At 41.0% G+C, this 21116-nt stretch overlaps 1 protein-coding gene across 1 annotated transcript in view; it reads right to left on the reverse strand.

Moving 5' to 3' along the window:
* The window catches only part of tead1a (TEA domain family member 1a), a 71217-nt gene that overhangs the window by 19118 nt on the left and 30983 nt on the right, over positions 1-21116 (reverse strand). The window contains exons 2-3 of the mRNA XM_037683362.1: positions 10486-10900; positions 534-598 (exon numbers count right to left, since the gene is read on the reverse strand). Of these exons, the coding sequence (XP_037539290.1) occupies positions 534-598; positions 10486-10690 (270 nt within the window). The 5' untranslated portion in view covers positions 10691-10900. The remainder of the gene's footprint in view (positions 1-533; positions 599-10485; positions 10901-21116) is intronic.

Genomic DNA, 21116 nt, shown 5'->3' on the forward strand with positions numbered 1-21116 from the left:
AAAAAATGAATGGATGGATGGCAGATGACCTAATTGATGGATAGATGAACTGATGAAATGATGGATGGATGGATGGATGGATGGATGGATGGATGGATGGATGAATTCATGGATGAATTGATGAAATGATGATGGATGAATTGATAATGGATGGGTGGATGGATGAACTGATAGGTGGATGGATGGATGGATGGATGGATGAAGTGATGAATGAACTGATGAACAGTGGGATAAATGGATGGATGAACTGATGAATGGTGGGATGAACAGAAGGATGAACTGAAGGTGGGATGGATGAATGGATGAATGATGAACAATGGGATGAATGGATGATGAACTGATGAATGGTGGGATGAATGGATGAATGTTGGGATGGCTGCTGGATTGATGAAATTATGGATAGATGGATGAAATGATGGATGAACTGATGAATGAATGGATGAACTGATGTGTTGGTTGCATCATGGCAGAGTGTGTGTGTTTGAAGCAGCAGGGACTCTCAGGAAACATCAGATTTAAAACTCCATCATCACCTGTTTCCTCGTCCGCGTCTTCCCTGTTCGCAATTTGATGTATCTGGCTATCAGCTCGTTTCGACCTGGAGGAAAACACAAAACACACAGATTAAACACTTTTAGCCCCTTTTTCATGACAACACACACACACACACACACACACACACACTGAATTTGTCATTCTTTCTAAAAGACAATCATGAGCAGAAATCAGACGACCCTGACAAACAACTTAGTGTCTGATTAAAAGCTGTTGACCCAGTGATCCTGTGACGTGCACTTTTTCATGGAAACGCTGTAATCACTGATACCCCTGTTGAGTTTTAAACACACACACACACACACACACACATCATGGCCCTGAATACACATGACCCAACAATACAGGCATTCATGCGGACTGGCCGTCCCCTGATTAAAGGAACCAGCAGGCCAGCTGTACCCGTGCTTATGTGTGCGCACGTACATGCACACACGCGCACTTACAATGCTGCATAATTCAGCCCATTCACAAGGGAGCACAGCAAACTCAGCATGACCTGGCTAGTATAGATTAGTGGGGGGGAAGGAGCACAGAAAAAACCCAGAGTCGTGTTTGTGTGTTTACACACGTCGGTTACAAAATTCAGTTCATCGAAACTCCTCCACAGCCAGGACACTTCAACCCCAGAGTGGTTCAAAACTAAAAAGAATAGACTATAATCTGTGAAACAAAGTAATGTGACTGTAATTGTATTTGCTAACAAGCAGCTTTGGCGCTCAGTTCGGTTTGGTGCGAGTTCTGGCTCGGCCCGGGTTCTGTTGCAGCCGAGTGGAAAAGCAGAGTCAGGCCAGCTGGCCAACCGATGGTCAAGATCTGCACAAAGCCAAACCACTACACACTACCCAAATGGCTCACAACAATAGCCCTAACTAACTAGCAGATGGCAATTGTGTGTGCGTGTGTGTGTGTGTGTGCATGTGTGTGTGTGTATATATGTGTGTGTTCTGACCAGTACCAGTGACACGAAGATAAGGAGCTTACACTGATAAAATCTACAGCTCCCCATGCAGGTGTTTTCCTTCTAGCAGTCAAAAGCTGCGACTGACGACAGCACACGCACGTGCACACACACACACACACATCCAAGTGTATACATGCATGAGCGCCAACACACACACAGGCGCGCAGAGTGAGTCCTGGCTGCGGAGGCTGACATCTGACTCCAGAGGGGCCAGCTGGTCTTTCTAGGAGGCTTAACGGTGAATTATCATCCTTCACTAACCCTGCGGCACACATCCCTCGCTCTCGCCCTCCCTCGCTCTCTAAAAAAAACCTCTCCAGCACACACTTCCCTCCCTCCCCTCTTTTGGACCATCCATCCGTCCTCTCTTGTGGCTGTTCCCTTTCTGACCCCCTCCTCTGTCCCTCTTGCGGTGAATGGGCTTCCCTTCTGCTGCCTCCCTCTCTCCAGTGGAAGACTTCAAGGCCAAAGTCAGATGGTCATTAAGCGTGACGAACAGAAGCCTCGCTCGCCCTCCCCTCTGCTTTGCAGCCAAGGCCGCTCTGTGTGAAAGCTGATACTCACGAAGACAACAGAACACGAACGTTACATGCGTCTAATGTGATTTTAATCATTCCGTTTAGGTCTGAGAACGCAAGAGAGGCCTAGAATCACGAGTCAGTTTGATGAATTAAGTAAAAATACAGCAATCGACAGGAGATGTGGCGCTAAAGTTGCAAAATTAAGTGACGGACAAAGTGAAGCAATTCAGCTCGTTTGTATTCTGAGAGAGAGGAAGAAAATTTGCGTTTCAAGTAAAGCTGCGACAGCGTGGCGTTGATCTCCAGAATCCGTTTGCAGAGTGATTAAGAGCTTCAGCTGCTTCACAGAATGGCTCAAATGAGGGCGAAGCCTCGATGACCGTCCTGGCCAGCAAGGCTGCAGTTGATTGGTGAGTATCGTTGAGTACCCTGAGCAGACCCCAGGGACCGAACTCTGGCTGGGAGCCTGGCGTTAGCACAGCCGAGGAGGAGTTAAGCCTGTTGCATCATATGTGAGGACAATTAGGCGCTGTAGGTGCTAAGTTATATGAATTTGTTTGAGGCTAATTTACAAAGTCTTGTTTTAGTTTTTATGAAAATCCGTGAGGTTTGGGAGACGTAACAGCTGACGGCTCAGTTGTGTTTTTTTACTGCACTTTACGTGAACTAATCCAGTTTTTTTTACCATCTCGACCTTGATGAAGATAGCAAAAATGCGCTGAAGACCACCAAGAGGCTGAAACCTGTGAGCGACTTTAACCCTCAGCTCAGACTACAATTAGGATAATTGCCCTAAAACAATGAAAACACATGAACTGGAACTTTAGATCATCTGGTTGGTTAATCTTGGATTGAAATATTTTTTTTTTTTTTTTTTGGGGGCCGCCCCCCCCCCCCCCCCACACACACACACACACAATAAGGTCTTTAATTCACTTTTACACCTTTAAGCTTGTGGTGTTTGAGGTGTGTTTAAATATCAAGCAGCCAGAAGCAAAGACGTAATAAATTACAACCCCGCTGGGAGAGAAAAGCACAGGAAATGACTGCGAATAAACAAGCGATAAGGGATTTAAATAGTAGTCGTTTTCAAGATGAGTGTTTTTCTGAACTGGAATTGAACAGGGAATGCAGGTAAACCTCAATGTTTTTGGTGCAAAATATTCAAGTGATGTTTTGGTTTTTTTTTGTCTTTTGCATGTCCAAGGCAGCGCAGTGACAGATCCTGACTCTTGGTGTCACACCCTGATCAACTCCTGGACATGATCTACAAGTCAGTGTCTTACCTGCTGAGGAGAAAAACAACTGGACTGTTGCTCGGTGGTCCAACATCCTCTTTTCAGATTAAATGTTCATGTAATTTAGAAAACAAGGTCCCAGAGTCTGGAGGAAGAGAGGAGAGGACCAGAATCCACGTTGCTTCAAGTCCAGAGTGAGTTTCCACGGTCAGTGATCGTTTGGGTCCATGTCCTCTGCTGGTGTTGGTCCAGTGGGTTTTCTGAAGTCCACAGTAGAGGATGACACGGTAGTGGATTTTCACTCCTGTCCTGTCCTGGTCCCACAGAAAAAAAATCCTGTCCTGTCCCACTCCTGGTAACATGACTCCTGCTCCCATTCAGAATGACTCCCACTCCTGTACCGCTCCTGCTTTTTTCGCTCTCTTCCATTTAGTCTTTAGGAAATACATTGAATTTGATTTAATCTGCTACCCATTCCTTTGTATGTACTGTATATTACTTTGTGTTTACAGACTGGAGAATTGCAAGTCTGGTATTCTAGAGTGAAGGCTTATTGAAAGAAAACTACAAAATAGCGGCATCTGTCCAAAGTTTATTTTATTTTAATTTTTTGTCCTATTGGTTGGTTCCCGCTCATGTCTGGTCCTGTTAACTTTTCGTCCTGTCCCATCCCAATCCTGTGAGTTAGAATAAAGTTGACTCCTGTCCTGCGGGAATCCTGTGGGAATCCCGTGATCCGCAGGACTCCTGGGAAAAAATGTCATCCTCTAGTCTTCGCAGCATCTAGCAGGACATTTTAGAGCTTTTCATGCTTTCATGCATGACTTTTTTTAATACTCATATAATTCTTCTGATTTTTTTTAGGCAATTGCCACTTATTTTACTTTAATGTAAGGACTAATAAACCATAAAATATTGTTAATAATATTAGGGTTACCAATAGCAAATAAATTAATTATATTGTTAAGTGACCAGAGGTTGCATGCACACTCCAATGCTTCGATCAGAACAGCAAAAAAAAAAAAAAAAAAAATAAATCAAGATGCAAAAGAACAAGGCTTTTGTGATCTTAGATGAGTCCAATGCACAGCATGCATGGATCTGTGAGCACAAAATTAACAAACGAACCCGCTTCATGAAGCTGCTTCGCAAAAATGATCTTGGTAACGTTTAAAGTCCTCGTCGGTTTCAAGACTAAATGCCTCTCATCCCTTCTGGACATTTACCTTTTTCCCCTCCTCTGCCTCTGAAAACAGACAGTGTCCAACTCGATTAGGTCACTGAGCTAAAACGTGTCAACAACCTGGACACAGGAGTCAACAAGGTAAAAAAAACTGGGCTGAGCATGCCGCCAAGGCAGAAAGCAGTGTGAGACCGATCGATTGGTGGCTGATCAATAACACAAAGAAGCTGGAGCAGGAGTTGTAATATCAGTGTGTACATGATGTCCAATAAGGTGTGTCCTGATGAATCCTGACAGGAGGACATTTGTTATCTGAGGCTGCTGTCGATGGATTAGTAAAAAAATCCTAATGTTACGGTAAAATTCCACTTATTCTAGTAAATACCTTGCTTCCAACTTTCCACAATTTCTCTTAAAGCTGAGCAACCCTAAATCTGTTAGGAAGGGCCAACAGGCACGTCAGATTATAGTTTGTTTCCGAGGGTACCAACAACTAGACAACAAGCGGTCCTCCGTCACCGAGGGGTTTGAATGGTGAATGTTTGTAGTTTTCAAAATTAGTTTTTCTGGACTAGAATTGAACAGGGAATACAACTTTAATAAACTTGATGATTTATTCAGGTGGGTAGGACTTAAACTGTGTAGTTTTTATTTTTATTATTTTTTGCTTGTCTGAGACAACGCAGAGTGACTGATCCTGGTGAACGAAGAGAGGATTTTATCTACCATCTGGCACAATGGCAGAACCAGGGGGTGGCCAATGGTGGCCTTGGCTACTATAGATTAATCTTTGGCCACCCCAAGGGCCACCCCAATCATTTGAGGAAACTATCCATCCATCCATCCATTTTCTTTACCCGCTTATTCCATTTTGGGTCACGGGGGTCGCTGGTGCCCATGTCCAGCAATCACTGTGCGAGGGGCGGGGTACACCCTGGACGGGTCGCAAGTCCATCACAGGGCCACATAGAGACAAACGAGACAAACAACCATTCACTCTCTCACTCACACCTAGGGACAATTTAGAGTTACCAATCAGCCTAACATGCATGTTTTTGGTCTGTGGGAGGAAACCGGAGTACCCGGAGAAAACCCACGCATGCACGGAGAGAACATGCAAACTCCACCCAGAAAGGCCCCCGGACCGGGGTTTGAACCAAGGACCTGCTCGCTGAGAGGCAGCAGCTCTACCAGTTGCGCCACCGTGCTGCCCTGAGGAAACTATATTTAAGCAATTAAAAAACTAAAAACCACAGTTTTCTCAAACAAGAGATGGATGGTTTACATATTTATATGGCAGTGGCCATCTTGGATTTTGACGTGGCAACTGAATTTTCAAGTGACCGTTCTTACGCCTAGATGCAGCTACGTGCCAAAATGCAAGTCAGTTTGTTGCTTATTTTTCAGAATCAGAATAAACTTTATTGGCATTGCACCGAGATACAACGGGAATATGTATGTACAGTCGTCCGAAAGATGGGCGGAGTGCACGAAGCTGCGGCTAAAATAATCAGTGCAGCCTTCTTATTCTTATTCAGAATAATATTTTGCTTAGATAAGAAAAGGGAAGAAAACATGAGGAGAGACGGTATTAAAAAAAAGATCTCTCACGCCATGTCCTAGACAGGGCACGATTTGAGGCATCAAAAAAACCTACCACAGCAAAGCAACATAAACAGACGTTATACATGTACATATAGGCCGGTGAAGGCATTGAATTTTTAAGGGAAAGTCGTAGCATAGTCCAGAGCCCCCCTCCCCTTTTGAGTCAATCATTTGGGGAAACTAATTTTAAGCAATATAAAAACTAGAAAGCATAGATTCTTTAAATGAGTGGGGTTGCCAGTTCACAAAAAAATAGTGGTGGCCATCTTGGATCTTGACATGGCAACCCAATTTTTGATAGGGACCTTTTTTTTAACACATATTTGCAGCCACACACCAAAATAGAAGTTGGTACTTCATTTATTTTTCAAGTTCTCATGATCACAACATGCACGGTCGGATGGACGAAGGGTATTTCCAATTCCCCCTTTTCGCTCCACGCTGGGGGACAAAAAGGCAACAAGATAACTTTAACATTACAAATGACACTTGGTTTACGTTTTTCTTTGATTGTTGACTTTAAAATTCCTGTTTATCACATTTAGAGCTAACAACAAGAATAAAGCACCAACTGTACTTTAAACATTACGAAACTTTTTTTTTTTTTGTACTGCTATAGTTTAACAGGGACCACAAGGTAGTAATTAAATACAGGTTCCAGGTTGGGCTTTGCATTTGTTTTAGCCAGTTTGTTCTAAATTCTTAAAAGGAAAGTGACTTACTTGGGTAAATGAAAATTTTAATCTATGTGTCACTTCTTTAAATGTACAGAGTAGTCCTTCGTTACTTCACGATTCGTTTATCGCAGACTTGCTCTATTGCGGTTTTTCAAAATAGGATTGGACCTGACACACAACTGGCTGATTGATGGATGAGCCGCACGATCGCCATGGAATTTTTATTTAAAATAAATTATTTTACATTATGTAGCACCTGCTGCACACGTGTGCAGCCCATACCGCAGGATAAACTTCCTGCTGCAGCTGATCAGCTGTTCTCCGTGCAGAATGGAGAAGTGGGCGTGGCCAAGAACGCTTGCAAGTGACAAAGAGCAGATGAGGCAGAGAGCTGAAATCATGACATTCTGTGCTCTTTTACAGCGTTTAGAGTTTAGAAACATTGTTTAGAATATTGCAAGAGTGTGGGAAGGGTTTAAAACAACACACACACACACACATATATATATACTAAAATAAACAACTATTTACTGCTTGTTCTACTATTACTACTTTGCGGTTTTTCACTTATCAGGGGGCTTCAGGGTACAGACTATGGATACCCCGCGATAAACGAGGGACTACTGTATTCTCAAAAATCGCTGAGAATTTGTTTTTGGTTAAAATATTTTGATGTAATTCAACAAACAACACTTAAAACCAAGTTGGGAACTAAATAGTAAAAACAGAACGGCACGCATTGTTGACCACTTTGGTCCAGAACTTAGATTCAGGACAGCCACGGAGGAGTTTGTTCTTGTTGTAACATCAATAAAAGTCATTATGAAGTAAGTTATGTGAATTTACTGCATTTGTTTAAGGTTCTTAATGCAGTGCTTGCCTAAAACCTGTCTCCCTGGGCAATGATTGTTGGTGAACATTGCAAAATGTCTCAAAACCTTCCCAGGGGTTCTCACCAAGGCTTGAAGACCTGTCACCAGAATTTTAAATACATTTGTGCAACAAATATTTACTCAATATAGACACAGAGTTGTCTCAGGCATCTCAAGCCTGTCTAACACTTCTCTGGACACTCTCTGTAATTCTATAGCACTTAAGACACCTGAATGGGATCTCTCCTCAGAACAGAAACACCAAGACTTTAACCCCCAAAATCCAGATCTAAGAACCATGTGGATCATATGTAAAAAAAAATAAACAACTGGTCCAAATCAGCCCATCTACAGTTTTAGGGTTTACTCCAGTGGGATAAATCCTAAATCTGGTGGCAGGTGCTGAGGTGAGTACAATGTGATGAGTAACAAAATAATGTGCACGGCCTAGAATACAGTTTTGCAAGACGTGCACAAGATAATAAGCCATGAATTACAAAAGTTGGCCACTCTAAGTTTGAGCTCTTTAGCGTAGTATTTTTCACGAAAAGCTTTTAATAGCTTCTCAGCTTAGCTGCTTTTAACGATCCAAAACCGCGATTTTGGACGGTTAAATGGATTTTAAATAAAAGAGAAAGGGAAGGGTCAGTGAAGAGCACCGGAGTTTGATTTGCTGCGACAGGCCTAGTTAATCACATTTTTTTCCACTCTACACAACCTAAAAACAGTCATTTTTACCCTTCCTACCATGATGAAGGTGGTAAAAATTAGGGATGCACGATATTGGATTATTGTCCGATATGCCGATATGTTAAAAATTATTTGGTCGATAACCGATGCCGATATCGATATTTTATATACGTTCCTTTGTCAGAACATAGCCCTCTTATTTAGGCTTATTTGCTACAAAAATTGTGCAACAGTTGTAAGAGCTGGTGACATATATTCAGTAACAGCCATATCATATGCATAGCGCTTCAACTTATATTAAATGAAAAGTGTTAAATGTTATTTATTAGCATTAGTCACCTGTGATGTTGTCTCACTTGTGGAGGTTTGTTCCAGGTTCCTAGCTGCAGTGTGGGAACCTCTGCCCTCTTGTGCATGAAGGACAGACTTTTTAAGTTCAAAGTTTATGTCTATCCACTGTGCCGCAAGACTAATCATGCTAACGGGGCTAACACAACGTCCAAATGTCTGTGGTAAAGCTCACCCAACAAGTCGTGCTATCGGCTATTAGCTTCTCAATGACGTCGGAAATGACGGCTTGTAACTCTGGCAACGTTACGTCGGAAAAATATCTCAGACTGGGGACGATGTAGCGAGGCTCAACGTAGGCGCACGTGACGTCATCATGTTGTGCTGCCACTGCAGGCAAAAACAGCGCCCTTTATATCGGCGAGTTATTTAATGGAATGATCGATGTCTGATATTGAATTTTAACGCTAATATCGGCTGATACCGATACCATGCCGATAATATCGTGCATCCCTAGTAAAAATACATTAAAGCGTCTAAAGTAGTTAGCAATTTCAACCTGTAGCTCTGACTACAGTTAGGATCATAAATAGCCACAAACAGGTCCAAACAAAATCTAGGCTTAAGTATCATGCTGACCTCTGCTAAAATACACTCTGCCTATACTACTGTATTGTAAATAGTCTGTCCTTATCAATGTTCCAATACACATTGAACATTATTATCAATACTGTTTATCTTATTTCTTTATATATTGTATTGTTTATTAACATTTAGGAACTTTTGTGTGAAATCTTTTTATCTGTTGCTGCTGTTACACTTGAATTTCCCATCCGTGGGACAATAAAGGCTGTTTCTATTCTATTCTAAGTATAAGATCATTGTATCTATAAAAAGCAAAAGCAAAGTCAAGCCTTTAGCCGTCATGTTTTCTAAAGGTTGCATCAACCAGCCTAAATGCTTTCTAATATTCTTTTTTTTGTTACGGTATATTGACGCAGACCCTTAAAGAAGCACGTTTCACATATACTGCAATCTCTGGTTAATTAAATACAAAAATTCTTGCTAGCTTTTCCTGCGCAAAACCCTGAATTTATCCGTGAGGATGCAGTGGATCTCGGACTTTGAGCCACCCAAGAAAAAGAGCCAGACCTCACTGAAGCTGCAGGGAAAAAACAAACCTTTTATTCACCATATTTATATATCAGAGCCACCATGTAATAATGTGTTAAGTCCATCAAGATTCAGACCCTAGTGTGTATGACTCAGGATAAAATACAAATTCAAAGGACTCCAACCATAAAGAAATCTGTGGCTGAGAGAAGAAAAGAGGAGAAAAAAGAAAAAACGGTGAAAGAGAGTCGAAGGGGGACGCAGCTGGTGGCAGCCAGAGGACCATCTGTTCATCACTCTATTAGAGCGCGCACACACATACTCTCCCTCTTCTGTCACACACACACACACTGCACATATAGCATGCTTGTTCCCTCCCTCTTACAGCTTATGCTGCTTCCCTGCGTCTCTGACACTTGATGCGCGGTGAGACAACCTTCCATCGCAGCCGTCTGCGTCGTTATTCTCACCGTCTGACACTCGCAATCCAACAGCTCGACCAACCAATCAATGCTCGTGTTTATCTCAGATTACATGGATTTAATGCTCCGGTTACAACACAACGTGACAAAAACACACACAAAAAAAAAACTGGAGATATTTGCCTCTATGTGGCGCAACTCTTCATCTTTCTGTGTAAAACCTGAAACATCCAGGTTGCTCCACACCTAAAACACTTTATAATCGTGCTGTATTCATTGTAAAGAAAGTTACTGAGAATAATCATTTAGTGTGTAGGCCGCCGGCTGTTTTTTCAGAGAAGACCTGAAGTCACTCACCGTACATCTTCCCTTCATCTGAGAGAATAATCTTCCTCCTCCCACAAGGCGGGTATATGGCTAGGGCCTCCTGGAAGCTCTGCTCGATGTCTGGACTCCAGACCCCCTCAGGGTCCCCATCCATGGTCTTGTCCCCTCCTGAGTCACTCATTCTGTCCAAGTCCTCCCCCGGACTCTCACTGCCACTCCAGCTGCTGCGATCCATGCTGGCTGCTAACTCTGCCCAGCCGATAAGCCGCAGACGGTGCGGTTGTGGCGAGAAATTCAAGCTCAAACGAACAACAATGGTAATAAATAACTCCAAAAGGGGAGAAGGTGAAAGCTGATGGTGCAGTAAGGGCAACTGGACGTGGAGACCACCAGGAGCGATAAGGAAAATCAGAAGAAGAAGAAGAATCCAGTGTCGGGTGAAAACCTGTAAGAAAAAACAAAAACTGTGGTCAAAATCACAAAGTTACTGACTAGAGATGAGCGGCGATAAACATCAAATATTTGAGGGATTATTTAAAAGGGAATACAGTCGTCCCTCGCTACGTCGCGGTTCGACTTTCGTGGACTCACTCTTTTGCAGGTTTTCAATGATTGCCAAATATAATTACTCATGTGATTGAGATGGTACAGACAAAAAGTTGATGGAAAAAAAAAAAACTTTGGACAGGCGCTGCCATTTTGTAGTTTTCTTTCAATAAGCATACACTGTATCGCCAGTCCAAAGGAACTACATTACACAAAAGCCAACAGTGCTTCTGGCCGCTGCTTTCTGCCGATATGGAGGGAAAGTTTTGATCCGATTTGAACCTGACTAAAAAGTTTGGTCCTTATTCATAGAGACTTTGCCGCTCAGTGGATGCAGACAGCCAATCAGAACCGGACCAGAACTACTTCCAGCCTCATCGGTCAACCTGAGTGCTGCTTGTCGGCCCATGAAGCCTCTCGAGCGGGGAGGCGTTGCTTGGAGGTCCGGTGTCTTCTCCGGAGCTCACTCGGACTTATTTCCTATCACATTTCTCTGGATTATTTGGACTCGATCTGGACCATTGTGTGTTTTTTTTTTTTGCTGGCTCTCCAAAGGTCCGGATCTCTGCAAAAGCATCTGGTGCTCAACGGCTGCAGAGAGCTGACTAGAACCTGACCAGAACTGGACCAAGGCTGGTGAGTGAGTACCCATATAAAATTTTGCAGTAGCTACTGTGCAGTACATAAACACATGTTGTTAAAATTACATAGATTTAGGAGTTTAGAACATTGCAAGAGTGTGGGAAGGGTTTTTAAAGCCTTGAGATATAAATAAATAACTAAATATGGCGTTTCTACCTCACGGTTTTTGACTTATTGTGGGGGTGTCTGGAACATAATCCCTGCAATAATCGAGGGACTACTGTAACTCAAATAATTAATGCAAATGTCATTTTTTTTCCATTTATAAAACAAAATAGAACTCAAAACCCAAACTCAGAACCCCTTCAAAAAAAGATTTTTTTGTTTTTGTTTTATGAACTCATTGGTGGGCGGAACTGAAGTAGCCTGCAGGCCGGAAGTGGACCGCGAGCCACCAGTTGAAAAGCCCTGGTTTAGAACATTGTGACTGTGAGCAGACTGTTCGGCTTTGGATGGAGTATGAAACGGCCTCAAAGGACAAAATAAGACGCTGTGAGACAACAATGATTTTAAAGTGTTGTGTTTGGAGCGGGGGCTGGTGGGTAGAAGGAGGGAGGGTGGATGTTCATCATGTTCCTTGAAATACATCAACAGTGCTCCGTTTTGTTTCAGTCTGCAGAAATATTGCTGTATTTTTGGTTTTGTCTAACGTCACATTTATTTATTTTATTGTGTTAGATTTTTGCAGTTTGTTCTGGCGTGATGCGTTTTTAAAAGACTTGTAAAAAATTGTTTATATCACAATATTTTATAGCAATATTTTTTGCATCTCTACCGTAGTTTCTGACACAATCACATGAAATATTGTGAGGCTTAACAAAACCTCAGAATGTGTTGTGGATGACTCAACTACTACCACAACAAATTTAAGCTCAGTGTCTGTAAAACTGAGTGTTACAGCCATTTATGTGTCTGCTAAGGTTGATTACTGTGGCAGCCATCTTGAATTGGGCTGAATTATTGAAGTAATTAATTGCAGATGTTCATCCGATGATTCCTTTAGAGAGTTTTATTAAAATCTATCCAGAAGTTCATGAGATATTTTGCTAACGCTTCAGACAAACTAACATGTATACACATAAATCAATGCCAAGACATTTTGAAAAGTAAACATTTACATAATTTATGAAATTCAAAGGACAGAAACTTTACCATGGCGTTGATTTTCAGCTGAACACTGTTTGACTTTACAGTTTGTGGTTAAACAAGAAACGCTTTGCTGAGAAAACATCCTGAATCCCAGAAGAACTGATTATCTGATCGTCCAGCTGCTCAGCAAACAGCTGGATTTCGCTTTCACCTTTTGATTTTCAGCTGGGGTTATAGGTGTGAAGTCAATCTTCAACCCTCCTCCCATCTTTTCTCCGCGTTTATATACATTTTACTTTGAGTGGCTTTTAGTGCAACACGTCTTCAGCCTGTATTCCAGCTGATCTACGCAAATTATTGCTCCTTTTCATGAAGGAAATTGCCTGTTTTGTTAAAGGCGTTGTGGTGCGTCCACATAAGTGGAGCGGGAAAACGAAGGACAGACAAACTGAGAACTACTACACACAAGCTACAAGCTGATTTTGGAGGGAAAAAGAGAAACTGGAGGGGCTTGCCAGCTGCCTGCAATTCTTCTAAAATCCCCCACAGTAAACAGCAGGGCTGGCGCAGTAACCGCCACACTCACACACACAAACATGAGCGCACAAACGCAGAAGAACACACACAATTACAGAGCCAGCCCCTCGGGCGAACACATGTCATTTTGTCTGGTCTTCTACTGTTCACACTTCCCATGTAATGTCCCTCGCCACAGCCTGAACAGGCCCGCAGTGTGAACTCAGTCTGTGTGTGTGTGTCTGGCTAATTTTAACACAATTACACCCAACAGTATACACACACTTGCAAGTGAAGCATGGAAGGCAGCAGACAACATTTTGGACACATTTTAACCTCGTCGGTGAAAGTGTGAGGCGTTTTTTCTTCCTCTTAACACCTGAAGGAAAACATTGAGTCTCCATGAAAACACCGACTGGCTGAGACTCACAGGCGCGAGTCCTCAAGAGCAGACGTGGACAGCTTAAAGGCCTGAGGGCCAAAAGTGGCCCTTGGACAATCTCCATCAGGACCCAAATATCCTTAGTTAAAAAATAAAATAAAAAAACTTACAAAAAGATTTATTAAAAAAAAAAAATTATATATATATATATATATCTATATATATATATATATATATATATATATATATATATATATATATATAAATAAACAAGATTTAGGGAAATTTTAATTGAACATCTTACGCTAAACTTTTTTTAAAACATTTTTTAAGTCACTGTGTTTCCATAACTAGACTGAACCTTAAAGACTTAGAAACACAAACATATGTTTGTTTTGCATATTTCTGCTAACATGTATAACATGTTAAGCTAACGTGTATAACATGTTAAGTTACATGCTAAGCTAACATGTCTAGCACAGAGGGCTGTGGTAGCTCGGTGGTCTGTGGTTGTGTCAGGTAGGACATCCGGTGGAAAAACAATCGCCAAGTCTTCGTGCGAGTTAGTTCGCTGTGGCAACCCCTGAAGAAAAGAGCAGCCGAAGGAAGAAAACTTTTTTTTAAATACCATCCTAATTAAAAATTCTATTGATGTTGACGACATATTGTTAAATCTGCACTGAGTGCAAGATAAAGCGGATATATTGATTTGAAATGTTTTAAATGTCCCTGTATATCTGTGTTTTTCTTTATAAAACAGAGAAATGTATTTGGTTGAACCATTTTGTAAGATGCAAAATTATAAAAACCATTTGCTAATAATCAGTGTAAAAATCCTGATTGTGATGCAATATTTTATCCATATCTTCAGCTCCTACCTCCACTATACTCCCCATGCTTAATCTATTCCTCCTCATTTCTGTTGCATCCCATCTCTAATGGAAAACAACATCAGAATCAAAATCAGATTCATTATCATTGTACCGGGATACAGTGAAATTATGTTCGTACAGTCGTCCAAAAGATGGGCAGAGTGCACGTTGCTGCTGCTATCACAGCGCGGCTCCTTTATCAGAATACTTGGAGATAGAAAAGGGGAAAATGCCATGAGGGTGGATAGTGGGATTAAAAAAAAAGATCACATCTTGTCCTATCAGGACACGATTTAAGAAATCTATGGATTGGCTTCCCATCCCATGTTTGTATCTAGAATTCAAAACTACGTGTTGCCGCTTCAACAGAAACTAAATGACAGGACGCTCCACTTTCCTTACTTAAGACTATCTGCATTCCTTTCTCCAGAACAACCAGCCTGACCTGGTTGGCTTGAAGGACAGTTTGAAGGAATTCGTTGCAATTTGGCATTCAACGTGGAAAAAAAAATGCTACGTGTGTTTCTAACATTTTTTTTGACCACGTCTGGATACACCAGCTCAACTACAGAGGCTTGAATATGATACTGGGATTACAGGAAAGGCTCTAAATTGGTTTCAATCATATTTATCTGATAGATTCCAATTTGTAAATGTAAATAATAAATCTTCATACACTGAAGTTAGTCATGGAGTTCCTCAGGGTTCATTGCTTGGACAAATACTCTTTATATGCTTCCATTAGATAAAGTTATTAAACAGCATAGATGGACAAATTGACGAGTGATTAAGCAAAGCAATTAACAATTAATGCAGCGTTTAATGATTAATGAAGCAATTAACTTCATTGATTCACAAATTGATTAAGTTAAATTGGAGTGGATTAGGATACGTTTAAGGTTTGACACCTTCTACCTGGTTCTGATCTTTGACTAAAACTGACTCAAAGGAGTCAAAGGCTGCTCTAAAGTAAAATATCATTTCTGAGAATTGTTGCTACTGGTTTTTGGCTCGTTGTAAAACTGAATTTAAATTTACAAAAGAGCCAAATATGCCAGAAAGCTTTTTTTTTTTTCTTTCTGTGGCCTTGGTGGAGAAGTGAAGTTTAGATTATGTATTTCAGAATAAAAGCATTACTGCTTTCAGGTGGCCTTGTAAGAATTCCTTCATAAAAAGAAGATGATCTAAAACTGCTTCAATTTATGAATTTATCAAAATGTAGAAACTTTGGTCCAAATTTGAAAATGCCTTCATTGTATTGTAGAAACATTTACAAAACATTTGATTTCTAAAAGGTATAAAGGATGTTTAACTTCTTTGACTTGAATTTCAAATCTCTTTGTGTATCAATGAAACTGTGAAACTGAGTAAAACATCAAAGTTGGAAACTTGAATTAACTCTTCCTAAGTACAACCGGCTCATGTGTGGGTGCAGTGAATCTTCAGTGTGCTGAAGGTCAAACTGTAAATAATTAAAGGTTTTACAGAAAATAAAATCTAACTCTTAGTTTCACTTTACTGTTTTAACGTCCAAAATCTTTCCATCTTTGAGAGCTTGACTCAAAAAGGGTTTTGTTTGGCTGCAACACTTACAAAACTTTATCACAATTTGACTTTATTTGAAAAGGATTACAAAGCGAACTTTTGGGTGATTTAAAACACTTCTTGATTTATTGAACTTCTGAAACATGAGCAAATGTTGCTGATGAATGCTGTGCGGACTCATGTCCTCCGTTTCACAGCAGGGGGTGTTTGCAATGAGAAGACCTGGGCTAAAAGCCGGTAGCTTCAAGCTGGACCTGAGGTGCCTCCTGGTCATCTTGTTGAAATTGATACGGCAGAGTGAAGGGGTTTGTCACCGTCTTTACACTCTTCTGGTTCTGGGACGCTGGCTTCATTAATGGAAGGACACAACGTTTGGACACCAGCCGGGAGTTTACATCCATCCATTATCTTGATCCACTTCTTCTTTTTAGGGTTGCGGGGGTCACTGGTGCCCATATCCAGCCATCACTGTGTGAGAGGTGGGGGACAAACCAGAATACCTGGAGAAAACCCGCACATGCACAGAGAGAACATGCAAACTCTATACATTATGGCCCCCCAGCTGGGATGTGATATGGTGACCTTCTCACCGAGAGGCGGAAGCTTTACCAACTGAGCCACCATGCCACCCATGGAGTTTAAAATGTTATTTAAATTACTTTAAAATACATAAAGATCATGTTTGATCCTGTAACCTCCAGTTATAGTACAAAATACTGATTTTAGATTGTTATGTGACAAACAGTTTGAATTGTAAAGTGAAAAGTTGATTAAATATTTCCAGAACCAGGAGTCTCTGAATGAAGATCCCACTGATTCTGAACAACTCGCAGCCTTCAGGCCCAGGCACAGCTTGCAAAACAGATCTGTGATCTCAGTGGGATTTTCCTAATTAAATCAAAATTAATGATAAAAACACTATACACCAATGGTTGGACAGTGAACCTCCTTCAATATGAAGGCATTTAATGTGCTAATCCCCAAATAGTTTATTTTATTTCTAATTTTACACATCCTTAAAAGTCTCATGTGTGCTCACTGTGGTCTTTACGCCTGCCCTGGTATGACTCTCAAACCCATGCAGCTACGTACAAGATCATGCCACACCAGTACAACGATATCGCCACCTGTACCCTGTCTGCACGAGCTCACTGGGCCAGGCTCTGCATCATATACTGCCACTATGATGATTAACCACAATGACATTGCAACAAAAGGTTTGGGAATGCTCAAAACTATCATGGAGCTGTCACACATAATGAGACCAGAACAGTTTTAAAACATGCAATAAGACGTCACCAAGACCGTTCTGGCTGATTTTTATGTCTCCATCCATTGTAAAGGAGGTATCAGATCTGTGTTTGGTGTGAACTCTTGGAAAAAACAGAAAGAATGTGGAATTTAACCACTAAATGGTCTAATGGGTTTCCCCATCAAGTTGCTAACGATATTTCTGAAATACAGTGAAACTTTCCTCAATGAAACAGTTTGTTTCAGCTGGAAATGGCTCCATAAAAGCAGTGGGAGTGAGCCAAAACCGTAAAGTTGTGAGGCAGACAGCTAAACAATGAGCTTGAACTTGTAAAGCTCTGTGAAGTCGAGCGGAGCAGCAGATTCGGGGCGTAATTTTCTTTAATTTTCCTTTTCTTTGTCACCAAAAACAGCTTCTTTTATCATCAGCTGAGCTCTCTTCAAAGAAGCAGTGCTGCATTGGGCTGATGACACAGTGGCTAAAAGTCTTTAACGCCACTTCTGTTTACACCGAGTTAAAGCTTCAACATGGTCCGACATGTCTTATGGACATGGACAGTCATATTCATGACATACTGTACACGAGTCATACATGCAATACATGAGTCAGCTGTCATTTTAACATATTTACATCTAGATTGAAAAAAAATTAGAATGTACCAACTTGTAAGTAACCATTTATTTTCATGTGGCTAAAATGATTGATGCAAGGGTCTGATGGGTGGTTTGTAACTTGAAGACATATAGACTTCCTCTTGTTCTTTGTTTGGTTACAGATCCAAAAATAGCCACAACTACTGCACCAAGGTCATCAGGAACAAGAATACCACATACGGCACATTAAACCCTCATCAACAAACTAATATAGTGTATTTGTATAATATAGTATATAGCAATATATAGCATTGGCCAAGACAAACAAAGACCTTGTACAAATGCTGACCTTGATTTGTGACCTTGATCTTAAAGCTGGAGTGATGATAATGGATGCGTATGAAGTTTCTTTAATCACCTTCAATGGATCAGAAGTTATAGGCGGGCAAGTTTTCAGACGGACGTATGGATGGAGACTATACCATAATACGTCCATCTTCCCACAGGCGTATAAAAAGAGGCTGAAGGTTTGAGTCAAGTATACCTCAAGAGTTAAACCGTACCTCGTTACGTTTTACCTGATTAGGAGAAGTTGAAAATGGAAAGCCTGAGAAAGTATCACAAACGAAGAATGAAAATTGTGCCCTTTGGCTGCACACGGTCAGATCATGGAGGGATCCATTGGACCCTCAGGGACAGATGACAAACTCTCTGGTGGAGGGTCAAGCCAATGGTCTATTAACCACCAACTGATCAGCAAGCAGTAAGCGTGGCTAGTTTCAGAAAATCAGAGCCTATTCTTAAGTGCAGGGATTGAAAAACTGCATTCTAGACCTTGCACATTATTTTATAGTCCAATTCAATCTAATTGTACCCAAGTTGGCAGCCAGACCCTCATTTCTGGTTTTATCTGCTGGAGGACACGTGTGACATGAAGATAGGCAGTTTTAGACCTGAAGTGTTTCTTGGCAGAGCAGAGCTCCTGTGCAGGTGTGAAAATACAGTTTCATAACTCTTGAGACGAACAGGAGACAAAATCGAGAAGGGTTCAAAACACCGGCCAAAACTCGGACTATTATGAGAGAAAATCTGTTGCACAATCTCTTCGAACCCATTTAAATCAAGCTGCAAGACTACGAGCCTCGGCGACTCACGCGAGGACCCTTGTGAATGTTTCAACACATACTCAACACAGCCGGTCTTTTGTAATGAGAGGGCATTACTTAAAGGCTGACATGAATCCAGGGTTTATTTAAAACCAGGTAAAGAATTAAATCCATTTCTGTCGTTTATTAGTAAAAAAATAAAAATCCAGCATTATGTTAAAATGACAGATTTGTGTGTAAATACTAGAGAGAGGAGACGTTTAGACTGAAGAACTACGGATGAAATGCGAGCGTTACTGGGGCCCAGCAGCAGATGGACGCTGGAGAAAAGAAATTCGTCACGCAACAATCAACTGTGAGTACCGAGAGACTCCTCTGCACCCCCGTCCGTACCCCTCCTCTTCCTCACCAGGCAGGCCCAGGCCTCTGCAGCCAGGACAGCAGGCTTCACAGTGTTGATGCCAGGCCTCAGGAGAGCGCACAGGGCAGGCAGCCACAGTCCTGCAGCTGCCTTCAACTCACATCTTCTCCTTCTTCCCTTTTCACATCAGCTTCTACCAGCTTTCTGTTTAATCCTTTCACCTCTTCTATTAATCCAGGAAACAACAGTTTGTTTCTGCTGCACGTTTATTTTTTTTATTTGAGGATGCTCCCCAAATCCTCTGTTCAAACATTTGTCCACTTTTCAGCATTTTACTGTTGCCACTCTCAGCACAGAGAATTATTCACAACCTGTAGTGATGCTTCATGTTTGCTACTTTTTAAATATATATATATTTATATTATACATCAAGGACTGCTTGGTGCATTTATTTTTTACAATGTGCAAATGAGACTAAGTCTTTCAATATCTGAACGGACTCAGGGGTGCTTCATTTATCTTGCATCCGCTGCAGACGTTCACAAGGTAAGATCATTCAAGAACACTTCATGTTATTCAAACGTTGCATTAAGTTTCATGATTTCAGTCTGAGCTATATGTCCCTGAACACCACACGGGCTACTATAGACCAGCAGGTAAACAATGAAAAACAGCTACAAAGCCACTTTTGTCAGATATAAATGATCAAAACAGTTTTTTCTTCCAAATGGAATCATGGAGAACATTGAAAGGTCATGTTCTGATCTAAAACAAGTTTGTTTGTTTTTAAGTGCATTTATGTCAAAAATCTTTAAGTACAAGTTTTAGGTGCTTGCACTTTACATTTGACAGCTATTTATTGCAATAAGCCAACAGCTTCAGTAATTAGCTGTTTATTAAATTGGGAATGACTAAAAAATGTGCAAAAATGCAGCTGAAATTATAAAAAATAATCAGCTAATGATTATTACCGATCTGAAAAAATTAAATTAGGAAAATAATTATATGAATGCTTATTGAATATATTATTAGAATTAGATATTTAGTTTAAACAATCTGTTGTGTTTTCGATATTTCTGGTACAACTTTTAAAAGTATATAGGACACAGCTGCCATTCCAGCCACAAAAGGACAACCGTAAAAAAACAGGCTTTAAAATAAAAACGATTCAACTTATTTTTTTGCTTTAAATTGTTTGATTTGTGATGCTTCACATCCATTAGAGCCATTGCCTTCCTGCAGAGGGGTCAAAGGGATCATGTGAACTATTTTTTACGATGCACGTCCTCTACTGCCTCCACATGAGAGGTGCGTAGATTTTTAGGCTGAGTTACACCAGAGTGAAGCACGTGAGGGATGGAGGTCTACAGAGCACAAACACCAGCCATGTGAAGCTGCGGGCAGAGTTAAATACGAGGACTAGAGGGGGCAGTAGTCACGTGACGATGTGACTCACTGGAGGAACAGGAGCCAAAACCAGAGAGGGCAAGCATCGTTGTAGATATTGGCAAAATAGCTAACAATAAGAGCTGATTATTTCAAATTCTAAAAATTATTAACGATAATATTAATATATTGGAATATATATAAGCTATTTAATGTATATCCATCCATTATCTTCCACTTGCTCTGAAGTCTGGTTGAGGGTGCAGCAGCTCGAGCAGAGAGGCCCAGACCTCTCTTTCCACAGCCACTTCTTCCAGCTCTTCTTGGAGGACTCCAAGGTGTTCCCAGGCCAAATGAGAAACATAATCTTG

This window comes from Nematolebias whitei, chromosome 10 (genome assembly GCF_014905685.2).
Source record: "Nematolebias whitei isolate Nwh7 chromosome 10, NemWhi1, whole genome shotgun sequence".
In the NCBI taxonomy this organism is placed as follows: domain Eukaryota; kingdom Metazoa; phylum Chordata; class Actinopteri; order Cyprinodontiformes; family Rivulidae; genus Nematolebias; species Nematolebias whitei.